Here is a 19,991-nt window from a genome sequence, read left to right on the forward strand (position 1 = left end):
ATTGTATTGTCCATGACTAGCAATTGAGCTTACATAAATACACAGTAACACAGCTAATTTACGTTAAGTGGCTACGAAGCACCATAATAATATATTTTTGCATTGCAGTCGTGCAGATTATAACCTACTCACCTATGCAAATAAAATAACGTATCCATATTATTTTAATGTCGAATAGTGATTGATTATCTAAGCCCACCTTGAACCAATTTAGTAATGAAAAATCTCTATTGGTATTGGAACTGTACCAAAAACATTAGGTCATATAGTTATTGGAGGCTGGAGTAGCAAATAAAGTGCATATTTGGTGTTATTACAAGTAACTAACTTATATATCTCAATATTATCCTTTCTTTACAGATGACTTCTGCGAATCAGGGTTTGAAATCGACTGAAACCCAAATATCCTGAACGTAAAATTTAATATTGTAATTTATTATCTTTTATATTCAATAATATTAAGTCGTTTTTCAAGTGTCCCCAATATGTTTCTATCCAACACTGATAAGTGAGTCTGCCTTATCATTTCTGCTCAAGATAAAATTTATTCAGTCTTATTCACACCAAGTAAACAGGTGTTTCTTGAATATTAAATATATTTTTTTGAATAGTGTTTGTTATTTGCTCTATTATTTTGTGCAAAAAGTTACATACAAAAAGTAAAAATGGCATCCAGTGATGCTGAGATTAAGGATGGATTCAACCTGCCTGTCTGGATGAAGATGAAACCTACTAGGTAAGTCATTTATTTTATGCTTTTTAGGGTTCCATACCCTATTACTAAAACTTTGATGTCCGTCCGTCCGTCAGTCTGTCTATCTGTCACCAGGCTGTATCTCATGAACTGTGATAGCTATACAGTTGAAATTTTCACATTTGATGTATTTCTGTTGCCGCTATAACAACAAATACTAAAAACAGAATGAAATAAATGTTTAAGTGGGGCTCCCATACAACAAACGTGATATTTTTGCTGTTCTATGCATAATGGTATGGAATCCATTGTGCATGAGTTCAACTTGCACTTGGCCCGTTTTTATTTTTATATGTTGATACACTAGTTCACACTCATACTACCTAATGACAGCAAAAATTTTGTTGTAATTAGTACAGGGTGACCACTCTTTACTATAACCAAAATTCCCTGACTTTTCCTGGTTTTCCAGGCGTTTTTTCAAGTTTTTCCCTGACCATAATCTTAAATGTAATAAATATAAAATATATAATTGGAATACATTTTTGAGTTTTTGCAGAATTATCTGATAGCAAATTACAATTTATCAATACAATGAAATAATACAAAAACGGAAATAATAAGAAGTACCTAGTATCTGAATAGCTCAGTTGGTAAGAGCGAAAGCATAGTTAGACGGAAGTCGTGGGTTCACATCCTACGTCAGGTGACGTTTTTGTACTGTTTCATTGTATTTATAAATTGTAATTTGCTATCACAGTTCATACAACAGTTCATACAATTACCCAATAATTTATTTATTTTTGTTGAAAGCTGTACAGGAAAAACCAATTGAAACGGTACAGAGGACTACTGAATTTATTGGATATTAAATGTATCATATAATATAATCAGCGAGAAATACTAAAGGGAACACTTTATACCGACCTTAATCGTATTAGTAAGTACTAGACTTCAACGTTTTGCGTATTATGGTACCAAAGCGACGAATTGAGAAACCTAATCTTTTGAAGTCGGTTAAAAATCTTTAGTGTCCGACCGAAACATGTTTTTTTGTCGAAACCGAAAATTTTGTAGACTTGTTAAAATCGTGGAAAAAATGAAATAAAACCGCTTTTATACACAAATTAAGGGGCTTTCAACACCCAATGTCCTTGAAATTGATGTTACTTAATACTTAAGCAGTTTATTAAGAAAAACTATTTGTTTTAATAAAGCAAAATAAAAAAGAAATTAAAATTCATTATATATTAAAGACCGTGGTCGTACTCGATACATGATTGAACGAAATAGCCCGATAAAAAATAATAGGGAGTACTTATTACTGCAATGTTTTGCCGCCAGAGTGCAGCACTAGTGCACATACTAAACCATAAGCGTAACTTATACATACAAGGCCTTAAACAATTTTTTGATATAAAATAATAACAAAATCTATTGCAACTTGGTAATCTGTTTTTCCAATAACGCTTCTTTGGCAGCTCCTTCGAGAATTTTTCGCCTTTTTGTTTCTAGTTCTCTGACCATTTCCGCAGTTTTTCTTTTTTCTGCTCTGATTTTCGCCTCTGGACTTAAATCTTTCATCCTTTTGTGTAGCTGCTCCGTGTACAAGGAGTGAGCATTACGAGCCGCGTGGATCATTTTTTTTAAATATTTATTTTGTCTATACTGCCGTGGTAGGATATAGCGTTATCTATTATTAACCTATTTAGCGTCAGACGTACGACCCCAATATCATAGAAAACCGCAAATCGATGTACAGGTTAGCCGTTTGGCACACGCATACTAGAGGTAAAAATAAAATTTTTGACCCGCAGTTCCTAAAAAAATTAGCTGAGTCATTGTTTTTTTTATGGGATAAAAAAAAATTTTAGAAACAGATACGATATGGCTTATTATTTTTTTGTACAATATGCCACTGATACGTGATATCGATATCCTCATATCTAACCCCAAAAAACCAATTTTAAAAATAATTTAATTTAGTTTTGTTTTTAATTTTTCATTATTACAGTGACACGGTACTACTTCAGTGCCTATTTTACGAGACTTATGGAACTGTAGTAGAGAGGTATTTCCCGTTGGATATATGGATATTACGTATCATTTTATGATTAATATGCACCGTATCTGCAGTACAGTTCCATTAAGTTTCGTAAAATAGGTACTGAAGTAGGACTGTATTCACTTAGTATTATTGAAAAATAAAAATAAAAACTAAATGAAATTTTTTTCAAAATTGCTTTATTAGGGTTAGATGTGAGGATATCACGTATCATTTGTGGTATATTATACAAAAAAAAAATCAGCCATATCGTATCTGGAGAAGCTCAAACTTGGTATGTTTTGAAAATTATTTTTGTTTTAATCATAAAAAAATGGCTTAAATGTAATGATGTGGTATAGTTTTAGAATCGCCTCAAAAAGCTCTTTCATATGATACCACACACAATAAGTTTCTGAAAAAAAAATATTTTCTTTCCCATACAAAAAAACAATGACTCAGCACTCCCCTCCTAAGGGAAATATTTTTAGGAACTGCGGGTCAAAAAATTTGTTTTGACCTCTAGTAGGTATGCGTGTGCCAAACGGCTTATCTGTACATCGTTTGCGGGTTTTTAAAGTGAACAGGTTAGCACATTCACTGCCCCCGACGCAAATGTGCGTCCACCGTCATACAAGTTTGTTCCTAGGCCACGCCCCCTGGCAGTGAATGCGTTAGACTAATTATAGTAGATATAATATAATGTTTGCAGATGGTAAAATTAATATTTTTTTATTATTTTATTATGTACTTATATTATGTACATACAGAGACAATTTTTATTCCCTGACCTCCATTAAATTTCCCTGACAATTCCCTGACTTTTCCATGACTAGCGAAATTCCCTGACTTTTCCCGGTTTTCCCGGTTTTCCAGAAAGTGGCCACCCTGTTAGTAGTGCTAGTAGTGCACAAACAAAAAAAAAACTAAATTTTCTGCTTAATTAGTACGACTGAACTAATGTGTTGTGCATATCTACCTACCTATTTGCCTAACTATAAGCATAATGAACTGATTCATTTTTAGTTTAGGTCTTATTTAAATAAATTGCCAGACTAACATAACAAATTTTTTAATTAGTTATTTTTTATATGTGTTGACACTGCTGCACTATTATGACAGTGTTTTTTTTTTAATTTTCGCCAGTGGTTTGTACTTGTTTGTTTAACAATTTGACAGCCAAAACTGTCCACAGATAGGCACGGTTACCATTTAATATGAACCTAAATGCATTCAGATAAGGTTTACAATGGAGTGTTATATGAAATAGTTGTGCCCTTGGTTTAGCAATTTGTCTATAAATATTTACTTGATGTATGTGTAGGTAGTAGGTACCTACCTACACTTACAACAAGTAAATATTTATACCGTAGGTACCTACAGTTGTATTGTAAACAACAAATGAAATATTTTTTAGTAGGTATCATGAACTACTACTCAAGGCTAACATTATTGCGTTTTGTGAATGTAGCGAAATGCAATTGAGTTATTTTAGATTTTGCAATATTGGCATTTCCCACTGCAATATCAAGGTGAGAGAATACTTCTAATTTTAACTATGACTCAATATAGCTTTTTAAGCAGTGTCTTAGAAACCTGGTCTTTTGTTTCAATGCAATGTTTCATATCACACAAAAGGTTTTGTATATTTTGAGTAGAGAGGAGTACAAATCTCACATTCATATAATTTATTTATTTAATTTATAATTTGTATGACTGATTATTTGGCACCACTAGACCAGTGCCCTGGTTATCAAAAGTAATACAAGTGGAAGTCCCTTTCTAACAAAAGCTGTCAAAAAGGGACTTCCACTTGTATTACAAGTTACAAGCTTTTGATAAATAGGGCATAGCTGTCATGCATGTAAATCCATGAGTAACAAATTGAATAATACTTTTAAAAATACATACAATTAACAAGTACCTAGTAAAGAAATACAGAAACAACAAAGTTTTGTTTTCAATAATATATTCTTACCTATAGATTTTATTTGAAGCTTGAAAGTCATAAGTCTTACATTTATATATTTTTACACCACTGTAAAATTCTTTATAGGTAGACCTATGGTTTACAAATAGCCTTATGTGACCACAGTACAAGGTATTATTAACGGAGTGAAATTCACTATGGAAGTAAATTTTTATTTATTGATAAAAACAAAGAAAGAAATAAACAAACATAATAAAACTTACAAAACTATAGATAAAAAAATTGCCCCAGGTCGCCGTCAACGGGCAAGGTGAAGAAGGCTGGCCGTATTTCCCCGCTGTATAGCGATGCTAATACGCTGGGCGAAATAGTGGCCAGCCCTCTGGTCACCAGAAGCCTCTATTAAGCGCGCCGACAAGTAATATGTATTCAGAAATTGGAAAATACAAATTCTTCGCAGACAAAGCCGGTGGCAGAAGCTAGGTTATTACATTAGTTTTTTTAGGGACCAGGAAATTATAATACTAAAATACCTGTCTGTAGTCTCGACTTTCCTGTGACCTTCAGTAAAAAGCAAAATGAATTATATCTTCTATATCTACATATTTATCTTTGCAAAGTTTCTTGATATGCTCGGCAATTGTGACGTCACAGTCTATATTTACACGTCTGATACTAGGTACTTAGGATAACAACCTAGTTACCTAATCAATATAAAGTATTATTAAGGGAGCAATTAAGGGGCTACCCCACGCCAATGACCTTCGATCTGAATCCTTTAGTTTTCTAATGTTTTTTGTAGCCTTTTAACAGCAACGGCTTTAAGCAATATAGTATCCCATATTTACTTCAAAGTTCATTGTCTTCGAGATATTTGGCATCAAAGTTGAACAATTTTAGGCTAAAAAACTGGTTTTCTGGCCATAACTTTTGTGTTAATTAGTTTAAAATGAAAACCCTGGACACGTTTTCGAGACGTCAAAGACGAACCCAAATTTGTAGATTTCGTACATAAAAGATCCTTCACTGCAATGCAAACTAGATACAAAAAAGTGTATTTTTAGACAATGTTTAAAAAATTCATAAAAAAATAAGTATTTTTTTTTTCAAAATCCGGTGGACAAAGCCGGAGATAAAAGATTGAAAAACCGATAACCGTTTGTGTTATAATTCTATCTGTAGTGCAAATAAAATATTTAGCTAGTATAGGGGCTATCCATAAATTACGTCATTTCAAATTAGGGGGGGGGGGGATCTGGACATCGGATGACGGTAGCATGTCGTAGGAGGGGTCATTCGAAGCATGATTTTTGGATGATTTTAGGGGGGGGGGGGGGGGTCAAAAATCGTCAAAAAACGATGACGTAATTTATGGACAGCCCCTAATATTCAAGTAATATTTATGTAAAATATTTTATTTGTACATATCTACTACGTACATTACCCACTATTATGGAAACGTCATTTACCTTACAGCCGTGCCTTAATGTATTACGGGTACACCTACTATAGAGGTATACTTGGATAAAATTTACTAAAAAAAGAACGAGAGTAAGAGAATCGCATTCAATTCAACCGAGTTTAATTTCCATTTGAAAAGCGAGATAAATATCTATGCGCATATTGCGCTTAATTTACCTTGAAGGTAATGTTCCATTCTATATGAGTAGCTACCTATTTTATTAGTTACTAGCTTTTGCCCGCGACTTCGTCTGCGTGGAATTAGTGACAGCAGCTAAAGTACCTACAGCTGCTGGATAATGCTAATAGCAATCATTCAATTCGCGCATTGCTTACTTCAATTATTAGGCAATTCATTAACTCTTTCAATTTCACCCCCCTTTGGAGTGCAAAGGGATGATTTCCGACATAAAAACTATCCTATATCCTGCCCCGGGACTCAAACTATCTCTATACCAAATTTGAACTAAATCGGTTCAGCGCCTTAAGCGTGAAGAGGTAATAGACAGACAGACAGACACACTTTCGCCTTTATAATATTGGTATGGATTACAATCACATGATGTGACGAAGTACTTTGTGTACTTACCAACAAAACTTCGTACCTACTTGATTGTTGATTTTACGGGAGGTGAATATCACGCTTTTAATGCCTCGAGTATATTCAACATCAAAGGAATATAAACCTTTCGGCCTTAAGGTGGTTCTCCTTATGCGAATTTCATACAATTTTATTGGTCAATTTTCTCTTAATACGTAGATTTACAGCACTTACAACCTTGATGTTTAGGTAGTGCATAATCGTCTGTCGTCGCCAAGTTAAAAATAATGACCAATTATTCAATATTTTTGATTAAAAACCATTTGAAAAATGCGAAGATTTTAGTTAAGCGCTTGTTTGTGTGAGTGATCTTTACACTATCCATGTAAAACAAGATGGCGAGATTCAGTTTAATAATAACCAACATAGATGTCACTTTAACACAGGTGACCTAACTAAGTAGTGTCTAATTTACTCAATAGATGGTAATAACGTAAGGGTATATAATTCACAAAATATGTTGTAATAGTTTAGCTTACAAACCATTTCCGTTAAAATTTGATCCCTACATTAGTACATGTAACTACCTAATCGGAGGTCAGGCCAGATTTGCTTTCTAAGGGTTTCTAGGAATTTTCGTTAATCAATTATCAGTTCAAAACTGGGATTGGTAGTAAGGTGATAATTTTTCAATGATTTTAAATAAAAATTATATATTCATAAATTATAAATGAATTTTCATTGATTTTACAAATTTATAAGATCATAACATTTATAATAAATTATTATTAAGTCCGCGAGAGTGTGAAGGGTACTTATTCCATAGATAAGCTGTGCGTTTTTCTGCATACGTTTTTTTAAACTACCTACCTACCGCTCTATTTTTTTCCCGTTCACCGTAAATTAGACTATTGTACGCAAGAGTATTGTGGTTGTGGTTTACTCGCTGGATTTATTTATACGGACGCCTAAACTAAAACTCATTAACAGGCTTTTATTAGGTCGACCTGTATGTAACTAACTATGTACTTAATGGAATCTAAGGTAACTAATTTAACCATCTTCCAAGGATTGTAGCGTCATGAAAATTGGCAGCTGTATGTAGTTCTGATGACAATACAATAATATGGTACTGTCGAACTGATCTGATGATGGAGACAGGAGGTGGCCATAGGAACTCTCGACCTGTATGTAACTAACTATGTAATGGAATCTAAGGTAACTAATTTAACCATCTTCCAAGGATCGTAGCGTCATGAAAATTTACAGCTGTATGTAGTTCTGCGGGCTCAGCACGGTTCCATTTTTATCGACTATCACTATGCGCGTCCCTTTCGCACTTACATACTTGTTAGAACGTGACAGGCATGGTGACAAGGGATAAAAACACGACCGTGCTAAGCCGCCTGATGACAATACAATAATATGGTACTGTCGAACTGATCTGATGATGGAGACAGGAGGTGGCCATAGGAACTCTGTGATGAAACAACGCAACCTAATTGTGTTAGGGGTTTTTAGAATTTATAATGAGTATTAGTTGTCTGTCGTAAGAAAAGTATAGTCAGCGATAAAAGCTTGTACCAAAAATGAAATTTTTGCCATAAACTTATTTTACATTTTCGGTAAGTACCTAATACATGTCAAGTCATTACGGTAATTAGTTTCTACGTAAGCATTTTTTGTCTTCGGTACCTACCTGCTCTGCTATTATTATTATTATTTTAAAAAGTTTAAGAGAACATGTCGACATTCGTACTTTTTTGGAAAGCTGAGGAACTCATTTCTGTATTTTGTACGCAAAGTGTCATACTTTTTTTTAAAGTAATGCCTTACAATGTTACAAAGTTTGGGGAAAATTACAAAAACATTGTGACTTCAAATCCTTTTTTTTTGAAAATTTTGGAAAGTTTTGGCAATCTTTTTTTATTTCACGTAATCAGTAGTTTATTGGCTATTAGGTGAATGTTTTTTTACGTCCAAATTTGAGTAGTTTTTTCACAATTACCACTTTTTAGTCGAAAGGCGGGTTTTGTAAACAAAAAACTAAAAACTCATATAACTTGAAAACCAATGAGTTTTGACCCCTGGTTGACTGGACTTAAATCATTGCAAATGACCCATAGAATAACCCCTTTCAAGGAATACGGCGAAGACTAAGACTCCGCTGTCCGTTTGATCGTCCGTCCGTCTTCCGTTGTCGTCCGACAGTTGAAATTTTCATACAAATTATGTATTTAATATTATAGGACATTTATAGGACATTTTTACACAATTTGACTAAGCCCCACGGTAAGCTCAAGAAGGCTTGTGTTGTGGGTACCTACTCAGACAACGATATATATAATATATAAATACTTAAATACGTAGAAAACAACCATGACTCAGGAACAAATATCTGTATCATCATACAAATAAATGCCCTTACCAGGATTCGAACCCGGGACCATCGGCTTCATAGGCAGGGTCACTACCCACTAGGCCAGACCACACCACCATTCCGGGTATTTCTGTTGAATAGAATAGAATAGAATATATTTTATTTGTATTAATTGTACATCGTCATATTCATAATTTACAATTATAACAACAAATACTAAAAACAGAATATAATAAATACTTAAGTGGGTCCCATACAACAAACGTGATTCTTTTTCCGTTTTTTGCTTAAGGCCGGCGCCCCACTTCTGCGCACGCTGCATCCACGGCCCACGTTTTAATACAAACCGTGGGCAAGCCCACGAAATTTTGTATATGGTCTAAGATCCCACATATATGGTCGACCTTCACCAATACGTCTGATGGATGAAACTTATATTTTATGAAAGAAAATATGTTCCAGAACATAAATAAATAGGGTTGCCTAAAGAAATATGGTCATGGCTATTTTTAATAAATTTTTGAAAAAACATTTTTTCGTCAAATTTCACCGATTTGTCTGACGATCGAGATAAGTTTCAATGGAAAGTATACAACTTGTACAACATAAATCAACTAGGTTGCCTATCTTTTTCCGATCACTATTATGTGGTTGCCGTGTTTAAAGAGGTGATTTTATATCGATAATTGCACTCATCTGTCTGAAGCTTGAATTATACATCAAAATGATGGTAATTTTATTGCAAATAGAATGGTATAGGGTTGCCTGCAAAAATCCGGTCAAAAATAAGGGTTGCCAGGCTTTTAAATAAAATAAGAAGGAAGGACTTTTAGCGATAACTCATAAACGGCTTAACTAAGCAAGTTTGTTTTAATTTTATTTGAATGAGTTCTTTAGGCACTATTTTCATGATTTTTTTCATATTTTTTGGACCAATGGTTCAAAAGTTAGAAGGAAAAGCCATTTTTTTTCTTTCTAAACGATTGTTTCCGAAATGATTCACTTTATCAAAAAATGTTGTTTATATACCCCTATTTATTTTGAATGGTCTATCCAACGACACCCCACACTATAAGTTTGAAACGATAAAAAAATTGTCACACACATTTTGTTTCTTTCAAAGCGATTATTTCCGAAAATATTCACTTAATCAAAAAATGTTCTTCCAAAACCCCTATTAATTTTGGAAGACCTATCCAACGACACCCCACACCATAGGGTTGAAACGAAAAAAAAAATCCTCACATATTGGTGGTCCTATGGTGTGGGGTGTCGTTGGATAGGTCTTCCAAAATTAATAGGGGTTTTGGAAGAACATTTTTTGATTAAGTGAATATTTTCGGAAATAATCGCTTTGAAAGAAACAAAATGTGTGTGACAATTTTTTTATCGTTTCAAACTTATAGTGTGGGGTGTCGTTGGATAGACCATTCAAAATAAATAGGGGTATATAAACAACATTTTTTGATAAAGTGAATCATTTCGGAAACAATCGTTTAGAAAGAAAAAAAATGGCTTTTCCTTCTAACTTTTGAACCATTGGTCCAAAAAATATGAAAAAAATCATGAAAATAGTGCCTAAAGAACTCATTCAAATAAAATTAAAACAAACTTGCTTAGTTAAGCCGTTTATGAGTTATCGCTAAAAGTCCTTCCTTCTTATTTTATTTAAAAGCCTGGCAACCCTTATTTTTGACCGGATTTTCGCAGGCAACCCTATACCATTGTATTTGCAATAAAATTGCCATCATTTTGATGTATAATTCAAGCGTCAGATAGATGAGTGCAATTATCGATATAAAATCACCTCTTTAAACACGGCAACCACATAATAGTGACCGGAAAAAGATAGGCAACCTAGTTTATTTATGTTGTACAAGTTGTATACTTTCCATTGAAACTTATTTCGTTCGTCAGACAAATCGGTGAAATTTGACGAAAAAAAATTTTTTTTCAAAAGTTTATTAAAAATAGCCTTGACCATATTTCTTTAGGCAACCCTATATACGGGTCATCCATTAATTACGTCACACGAATTTCTAGGTTTTTTTACCCCTCCCCCCTCCTTGTCACACTTGGTCACATTTGGCAAACCCCTCCCCCCTGGTGTGACGTCACATCAACGAAATCGGCAAATATTTATTTAATATTTTATCAAAATATTTTTGACAAAAGAAATATTAGTAATTTTATAACCCAAAACTGATTAAGAAATAAAATTAAACGAATAAAAACGATTATCGTTTCTAAGACTTGTTATTTAAATGTATATTGGCGTATAAAATAATTTAAATACATTTTCGGTTACTGATGAAGTTAAAGTGACGTCACAAAGTTTGTGACTCCTCCCCCTTGTCACAACATGTCACATTTTCTTGACCCACTCCCTCCTCCTAAACGTGTGATGTAATTAATGGATGACCCCTTATTTATGTTCTGGAACATATTTTCTTTCATATTTTCATAGTTTCATCCGTCAGACAGGTTGGTGAAGGTCGACCATATATGTGGGATCTCCTACTAATAGGAACGTGGGTCGTGTACATAGCGTGCGCAGCAGTGGGGCGGCGGCCTAATGGTACGGAACCCTTCGTGCGCGAGTATAAATATGTATAGGAATATATAATATAATCGATAAACGTTTATGGTTTGTCACGATGTGTGACATTCGTATTTAATTCTTTATATTTTTTTGCACCTGGTCCTGTCCTGCAAACTGCATCATGCATATCTACTTCAGATTCTTTTTGACTAGGCTAGGCCGATCATCATTGTTTATTGTGTATTGCATTTCCATGTTGCTACATAAAGGTGTTACAATACAATTTCGAGTACAGTGACATGGACCCTGTAAGGGCACAGCAATTCTTATTCTAAAATAACAAATTAATTCTAGGCATGTCAAACAAATTAAAATAGGTAATAACAAACATTAAAATATATAATAATATGTACATACAGTCGACGTCAAAGATATGTTTACATGTTTGCACCTTACTCCCTTGTAATAAACCGAAAAATGTAAACATATCAAAGACGTCGACTGTACATAGAAAAATTCGCCCTTGCCGCCGTGACCTAGCAGAGGACGCTGGTTCGATTCCACCCCGGGGCACTGGAGGCCTTGGTCACTTTTTCTTAAGCCGCGTCTCGATATCGCGCGGCGGCCGCGCAAGCATTGTTCGACCGCGGCAAATCTGTATTTTGGCTCGCGAGCCATTTTTGGCACCATCTTGAATTATAGCGCGGCAGCCGCGCGCGGCAAGCAATCCGACGATCGACCAGTTTGTACTCAGGAACCATGGACGTACGTCGTCGTGCAGCTGCCGCTTTAATAATTATTTATCATATTGTTCACAAGAAACCAAAACGGAAAGTTCGATGGTGGTAACAACATGGTGGTAACTAGTGGGAATAACCTCCAAGTTACATATGAATGTAAAATTTCAGCTCAATCGGAAATCGGGAAGTAACAGGCCTATTCGGATTTCGAGATAATCACAAGATCTTGCAACGATTTAGAGATCAACTAGATCTACATTAGATATCGACTAGATGTGACTTGGATATCTAAGTCATAACTTGTCGAAATCGTTCAAGAGGACCTCCAGAATCGCGGAAACGTCAAAGGTCATTGGGCGTTTTTGACCCGCTTTATGAACTTTCCCGTACAGAGACCAAACTAGTTTTAAAATAGAGAATTTAATCTCACTTTTTTAAATATGTAATTTTTTTTATGTATCAACCGGCAGAAAAAAGTTATTCAACAGTATGTGTACGAGATAGTGTTAGGGTCAGTTGCACCAAACTGTTCGTACCGTTAAAGAGTTCGCTAATTTTTGATGTATGGAAAGTTTCATAGTAAGGCGCCGGGGCGCGCCGGCTGACGTTGATCAGTCTGTCAAATGTGGTTGGTGCAACTGGCCCTTAGTGTTGTGTGTTGTTATTGGAAGAAATAGTATTCAAAACTATTACTGCTCGTGTATACAAGGCCATCGCACTACCGTCGGAAGGGTTTAGGCGGAGTATGTCACTTTCTTACGAGGTCACTTTCGAGCTAGGTCACTTTCTGAGGACGTCACTGTCTGAGGACGTCACATTCTGGGTTTGTCACTTTCTGTGGTCGTCACATTCTGAGTACGTCACTTTCTGAGAACGCCACTTTCTGAAGACGTCACATTCGGAGTTCGTCACTTTCTGAGTACGTCACTTTTTTAGCATGCACGTGCACCGTGCGCCTGCACGAACAATGGATACCAGAAATTATATTAGCGGTACGGTATAAGGCCACTTTTATGTATGACATACAGAATGTTTTTTCAGTGACCATTGAAGGGAAATACGAATCTATAGACGATAACAGGAAACTGTCGTTGCCGTTTGGATTCAGACGCCCGTTATCCTCTATAGATTCATATTTTCCTTCAATGGCGACTGAAAAAACAACCTGTATATGTCATACATAAAAGCGGCCGTATGCCGTACAGCTGATTGCTGGTATCCATTGTTCGTGTAAGTATACGCTTAAATCTTAGTATAAAAAAGTGACGTACTCAGAAAGTAACGCCCACGAAAAGTGGCGTTCTCAGAAAGTGACGTGCTCACAGAATGTGACGACCTCAGAAAGTGACGAACTCAGAATGTGACGTCCTCAGAAAGTGACGTCCTTAGAACGTGACCTAACTCGAAAGTGCCCTCTTAAGAAAGTGACATACTCCGCCTAAACCGTCGGAAGCTGTGCACATGCTGCAAGCGTAGTCTATTTTTTATCATGGGCCAGGCATCAAGAAGTGATTGACGCGCCTGCTGCTGCCTTTTTAGACGAATTAACAATTGATTTTGATCAAGCAGAATAAAAATATTGTTTTTTTAGAACTGGATTTTATTTTTGTTCCTATTGATATTAAACAATATAACAACAGCAACGTAATCTAACAGCAGCTATTCAAAGTATATTTGAAATAATTCCAATAGTTCTGACTGTTTACGGGTCTAACGGGATTATAGTAGTGAAAAACTCCAGTTTATAAAATAAGATGTTTAATCTTCTATTGTGGAAAAATGAGTATATAATATTTGACACGGAAAAAAAACAAAAGACGATACGCTAACTTTTTATAGGTAAAAATTATAAGCTGCCAGTCTCTGCGGAGGTTCAATTCAGCTTTCTTGCGAACATGCCCCCGGGCGTTGAAAGATAGCCTTTCAACCAGACTAGCTTGTTGTCACTGGCAGTGGACAAATTTTACTGAAGGACCTGCGAACTAGTCCTCCCGCGGTCCTTATATCTGCCACTCTGGTAATGCCATCGCTTCCAGGATGAACAGCGACGACGCGACCCAATTTCCACTTCAAGGGTGGTAAGTTGTCCTCCTTGATCAGTACCAAGGTGTCCAACCGTAGCACCTCACTGTTCTGGCGCCATTTTGTCCTGACCTGGAGCTCCGAGACGTATTCTTTGCTCCATCTGCTCCAGAAATGCTGGCGCAATTGCTCAATGCGTTGGTAACGGGTGAGGTGATTAAATTCACGATCTCTGATGTCCTTGACCGGCAATGAGGTCAAAGGACGCCCAATAAGGAAATGCCCCGGAGTGAGCGGCAGCAGGTCTTGCGGGTCCGACGACATGGGAGTAAGCGGCCGAGAGTTCAAAATCGCTTCGATCTGGACCAGCACAGTGTTAAGTAACTCATACGTTAAATTACAATCTCCCAGCACTCTTTTTAAATGAAATTTGGTCGACTTTACACCAGCTTCCCAAAGACCTCCTGTATGTGGAGAATATGCCGGAATGAAATGAAAGTTAATTTTTTCGTGGGCTGCAGCCTCAGCCAGTGAATTGCAGTTGCTTTTCAAGAATTTTGATAGCTCATTGTATGCACCTACAAATGATGTACCGTTATCAGAATAAATGTCGGTTGGCAAACCCCTACGAGACACAAAACGACGCAATGCTGACAAGTAACTGTCACTGGTTAAGTCACCAACCAACTCTAGATGCACTGCTTTGGTAGTGAAACATACAAAAATGGCTATATATACCTTCACAAGTCTACATCCACGACCCTGGCGACTGGCAGAAGTCAGAGGGCCCGCATAATCGACACCAACACTCTCAAATGGCATATTTGGGATAAGACGTGACGCTGGTAAGTTTCCCATTAATGGCGCTACAATCTGGCCTTTCATACGAACACATTTAAGGCATTTTTGGAAACATGCTTTCGCTAAGTTATTCCCACCGATGGGCCAGTATTCATCTTTAACAGAGAATAATAATAATTGCGGACCTGCGTGCATTAACCTCTTGTGCTCAGATTCAAACAATAATTTCGTGAATCGGTGTTTAGCATGAATCACAATCGGATGCTTTTTCTCAAATGGAAAATTAGAGTTATCAATTCTACCTCCTACGCGCATTATTTTATTCTCATCCAAGAATACGTTAAGTTTAAGCAAAGGGCTTTTTTTTGGAATACAGTGATTGCTCAACAACAGATTATATTCTGAGAATGATTCCGCTTGAGAGACTCTAATTACTATGTTTAATGCGGTTCTCAGCTCCTTATCAGTTAGATAAATTGTTGAAATAATTTGCTTTCTACACAGACTCGCAAAGCGCACAATATAAGAGACTGTTCGAATAAGCCGTGATAGATTAGAGAACCGGGAAAAATCAATGAAACCGTCACCGTTTTCATCTCCCCGATTGTTCGTAACATTCGCGTGAAGTACAACTTCAGACCGAGTTTCAGGTAGTACCTCCACTACTACTGGACTTACCGGCCATTGAGCCTTATCCTGTTTCAAAAAGGTAGGACCAGACCACCATATATCTAGAGATCTAAGAAGACTGGCTGGTACCCCACGAGAAATGTGGTCAGCAGGGTTTTCATGTGTCGGCACATGTCGCCATGTACAGTTCCCCGTCTTTTCTAATATCTCCGCTACACGGTTGCGAACAAAAGGTTGTAACTTACTAGGTAACATCCGCAACCATCCTAGTACAATTGTGGAATCTGTCCAAAACGTAATACTCTTGAAACTAATTCTTAGCGAGTCTACTACCTTTTCATACAATCTAACTCCAGCTAGTGCACCGGAAAGTTCAAGCCTCGGAATTGTCGTGGGTTTAATGGGAGCCACGCGGCTCTTGGCTAATAGTAGCCTAACCAACACGTCCCCTTTTCCATTGATGCTCCGCAAATATAAGCAAGCGCCATACGCCCGCTCGGATGCATCAGTGAAAATATGACATTCGACTTCCTCATATGACTCACATAACAGTAACCGTGGAATGCGAATATCATTGAGACAAGGTAAGTCGTGGGCAATATCCTCCCAAAGCTTGCTGATCTCAGGAGTTAACTTCTGATCCCATGAAAGTTTCTGTAGCCATAAAGTTTGTAACAACATCTTCATGAGAATGACACAAGGAGCCAGCACACCAGTGGGGTCGAATATTTGCGCCACTATTGATAGCAAATCCCGTTTAGTGTCGCCGACAAGCGAGCATTTACCAACCGGGAAGCACAATTCATCAGACCCTGGCTGCCAGCTGAGTCCCAAGGTTTTACTGGGTTCAGTGCCAATATTTAAATCTAATTGAGATGAATCGGAGTCAAGCATAAGTTGGGGTTCATTTGATTTCCACTTTCTCAAATTCATACCAGCCTCAGCTAGGGTAGAAGTAACCTTACTTTTAATGGAAAGCACCTGTTGCAAATCATCCCCGCCTGTGAGCAGATCATCGACGTAAAAGTCGTGAATAATGATCTCGCGAACGACTTCATCCTCACACTCAAGACCGAGCTGTTTTAAACACCGTGTTGCCAAAAAGGGTGCACTGGCAGTCCCGTATGTAACCGTGTTCAACTCAAAGACCTTCAAAGGTTTAGATGGATCATCCCGCCACAGAATCCGGTTCGAAGGACCATGTTTACGGGTCTAACGGGATTATAGTAGTGAAAAACTCCAGTTTATAAAATAAGATGTTTAATCTTCTATTGTGGAAAAATGAGTATATAATATTTGACACGGAAAAAAAACAAAAGACGATACGCTAACTTTTTATAGGTAAAAATTATAAGCTGCCAGTCTCTGCGGAGGTTCAATTCAGCTTTCTTGCGAACACTGACTTAATTCATTGCAAAAATGCTATAATGATGAGAAATGATTTTTATTTTTTTCTCAATTCTCCCATGTCTTGCAAGAATGCGACTCATACCAGTGGGTAGCAGATACATTTACCTACATACCTAGCCCTATTTCGTTTGTGTACGCTGTGGGTCATATGTCCGAACAAAACGCCCAATGACCTTTGACATATCTACCTTACAAATATCTTTAAATTATCCGTATTGTAACTTGTTGAAGTCTAGTAGAAATCTAATTCATTTTCCGAATCGAGCCGTAAGCCTAAATTTAGCTTTCAAGATTTGACCTATACGGCTACCACCAGTTTTGACAATGACAGATTAGCTCGCGTCTACGTTAATTACTTTCTATACATCTCGCTTGCACTAATATGCGAGTACGAGCGAGATGCATAGAAAGTAAGTTACTTAAACGTGAGTGAATATGTCAATGTTAAAACTGGTGGTAGTGCTTCTAGATACACTAACTAACATACATAGTAACAGGGCAAATTTAATTAATTGTTTTTTTTTTATATAAGTTTTAGTGTTTTGTTATAAAGTTGTATAAATGTTATTAAATAAATAAATAAGCTTATTAATTGTAAATAATATAAAAACTTAAGTATAGTAATTTCATTTTAAGTAACTTTAAAACTATTCCAGTCTCAACTAGATTTTCTTAAAATTTATTATCCTCATTCCTTATTAGTTAATATTATCTATTTTGATCCTTTTTAGCTGATCATCAAACACAAACATCCGCTACCGATATCCTGCCTACGGGAGTGAACTCCTAAATATCACCTGGCCACAACAGAACCAGTGAAAATGAAAAAAATAAGTACCTATTTGTAAATATAGTCAAATTTGGTAAAATCATATGTTGTTTTTTTTTTAATTTAATAGTACAATAAGAAAATACTTTTATTTTCTTTAGTTTACTGTGTTGTAATAGTTATGATTACTTAAACTAAAAGTATGGAATAATGTTTCGCCCTGAAAAACTCTGAAATATACTTTGTAGCATGTGGTATGTATAATGAATGATTTATTTATTTGAAACAATATACCCTGTATTGTATTAATCCTTGGCAGTGCTTTTAACAATTTGTTCGAAAATGTGCGGCAATAATGACGTTTATTAAAAGTCAGAATCTTATTAGTGTCATAAATAAGAAAGATAATCAGAAAGGTCGAAGAAGGTTACCTCAGGAGCTACTAACACATACAGGCTGCTCCAAAGTAAAAAATCGTAATTAGTTAATTTCTTCGTAACCACTACCACTACACCGGTTGTTATGATACTGTCTACTGGCTCTAAATACCCTAATGCATGTGTACGTTTCCGTTTTGTCCCATGGCCATACATACAATATTGTCCATGGTATCAGTCAGTATGTGCCCTACATATACATATCCAAACCCAAACAGGCGACGCATGACATAATTATTTAAAAACAAGTATTTCGGTCTTAGCGGCCATTCACGCCATTTTTGAGGCAAATCTCAAGAGCTCGCGGAGTGCACTGAATACGCTTAGCCCGCACTTGATCAATCAACATTACGAAGTTTTTAATTTTTTCAAGATAAGTAAATATTTAAAAAAACTATGAAATTTAAGTGTAAAAAAATACCTAGTCAGCATACTATTATACAATAAATAAGTAGGTAGGTACTTATTTGGCGAAGCTAATGACAATTGTCACAAGAAACATGACAATTGTTACGAAGTTTCGACACAGAACTCATTTCCTGTTAAGAATTACCCAAAATTCTTTTAAATCTTGTGACAATTATATAAAATATATATGAATCAAAAAATATATAACCATTATACCATTGCGGTCGAGCGGAGTATCACATTATTATATTATAGTAGACAGTATTCACAGATTCTGCCCCTTTCCAACTTTCTTCCTCTGCTACACGTAAGGTTGGGCAGGGCCGGAACATGGGGCAGAATCTGTTAATACTGTCTACTATTATTATATAATATCGTAATGTGGTACCCCGGTCGACTACAAGGTACTATCGTTATGGTGCGGCACAAACTCATGCGGTATTATGAAGTAGCTACTAAATAGCACGTAAGAATTATAAATTTGTGCATTGACCAATTATTGAAACTTACTTAATATTAGGTCAGGCAACGAAAAGGTATACATACAGGGTGGATTTTCTTCTTGGGTCAGTGAGAGCAGCTACCATATCCCGTGCTGCTACGCGAAAACGCGGTCTTATTAGAAGACCTTCCCTATCACCCCTATCATCCCTATTCATCCCGGTTGACGGTATCTTCTCTTTTCCGCCTTTTATGTCTATAACTTTTGATTTTTTTTGTGTTCTAATAAACGCTTCGAATACATTTTTCTATACATCATCCGAATCCAGGTATCACACGTATTTTTAGTAGTATCTCTATTTTTCACCATTTTGAACTTGTCGACTAGACTACACTCTGCATGTATAAGTACTTCTAATATCTATTAGTGATATTAAGCTTTTTGTATCACTTTAGTAATTAACTTGAAATACTTATTCTTTGAAGAAGGAAAGTCGGATCAATCGTTAATTAATAAGCAGGCAGAGTAAAACAAATATCGGGCGAGTACTAGGGAATTGAGTTTCTCTCACCGCTGTCCAACGTAGTGTGAACTGAGTGCCTAGCCAAGATATCAATCGTTTGCGCCATAGCGAACGAAACTCTGACGTCTCTCTGTCGCAAATGATTGGCATCTTGGCTGAACCCTCTAGAGATCTAAGAACTGTGAATAATCGGAAAATACGACCATACTGGTTAGCC

General features: G+C 36.2%; 1 protein-coding gene across 1 annotated transcript in view; it reads left to right on the forward strand.

Annotated features, from left to right (window-relative positions):
- Nucleotides 1-19,991, forward strand: part of LOC134794298 (pneumococcal serine-rich repeat protein-like) — a 47,288-nt gene that overhangs the window by 347 nt on the left and 26,950 nt on the right. The window contains exon 2 of the mRNA XM_063766060.1: nucleotides 361-736. Coding sequence (XP_063622130.1) covers nucleotides 666-736 — 71 coding nt within the window. The 5' untranslated portion in view covers nucleotides 361-665. The remainder of the gene's footprint in view (nucleotides 1-360; nucleotides 737-19,991) is intronic.

Source organism: Cydia splendana, chromosome 10 (assembly GCF_910591565.1).
Source record: "Cydia splendana chromosome 10, ilCydSple1.2, whole genome shotgun sequence".
In the NCBI taxonomy this organism is placed as follows: Eukaryota; Metazoa; Arthropoda; class Insecta; order Lepidoptera; family Tortricidae; genus Cydia; species Cydia splendana.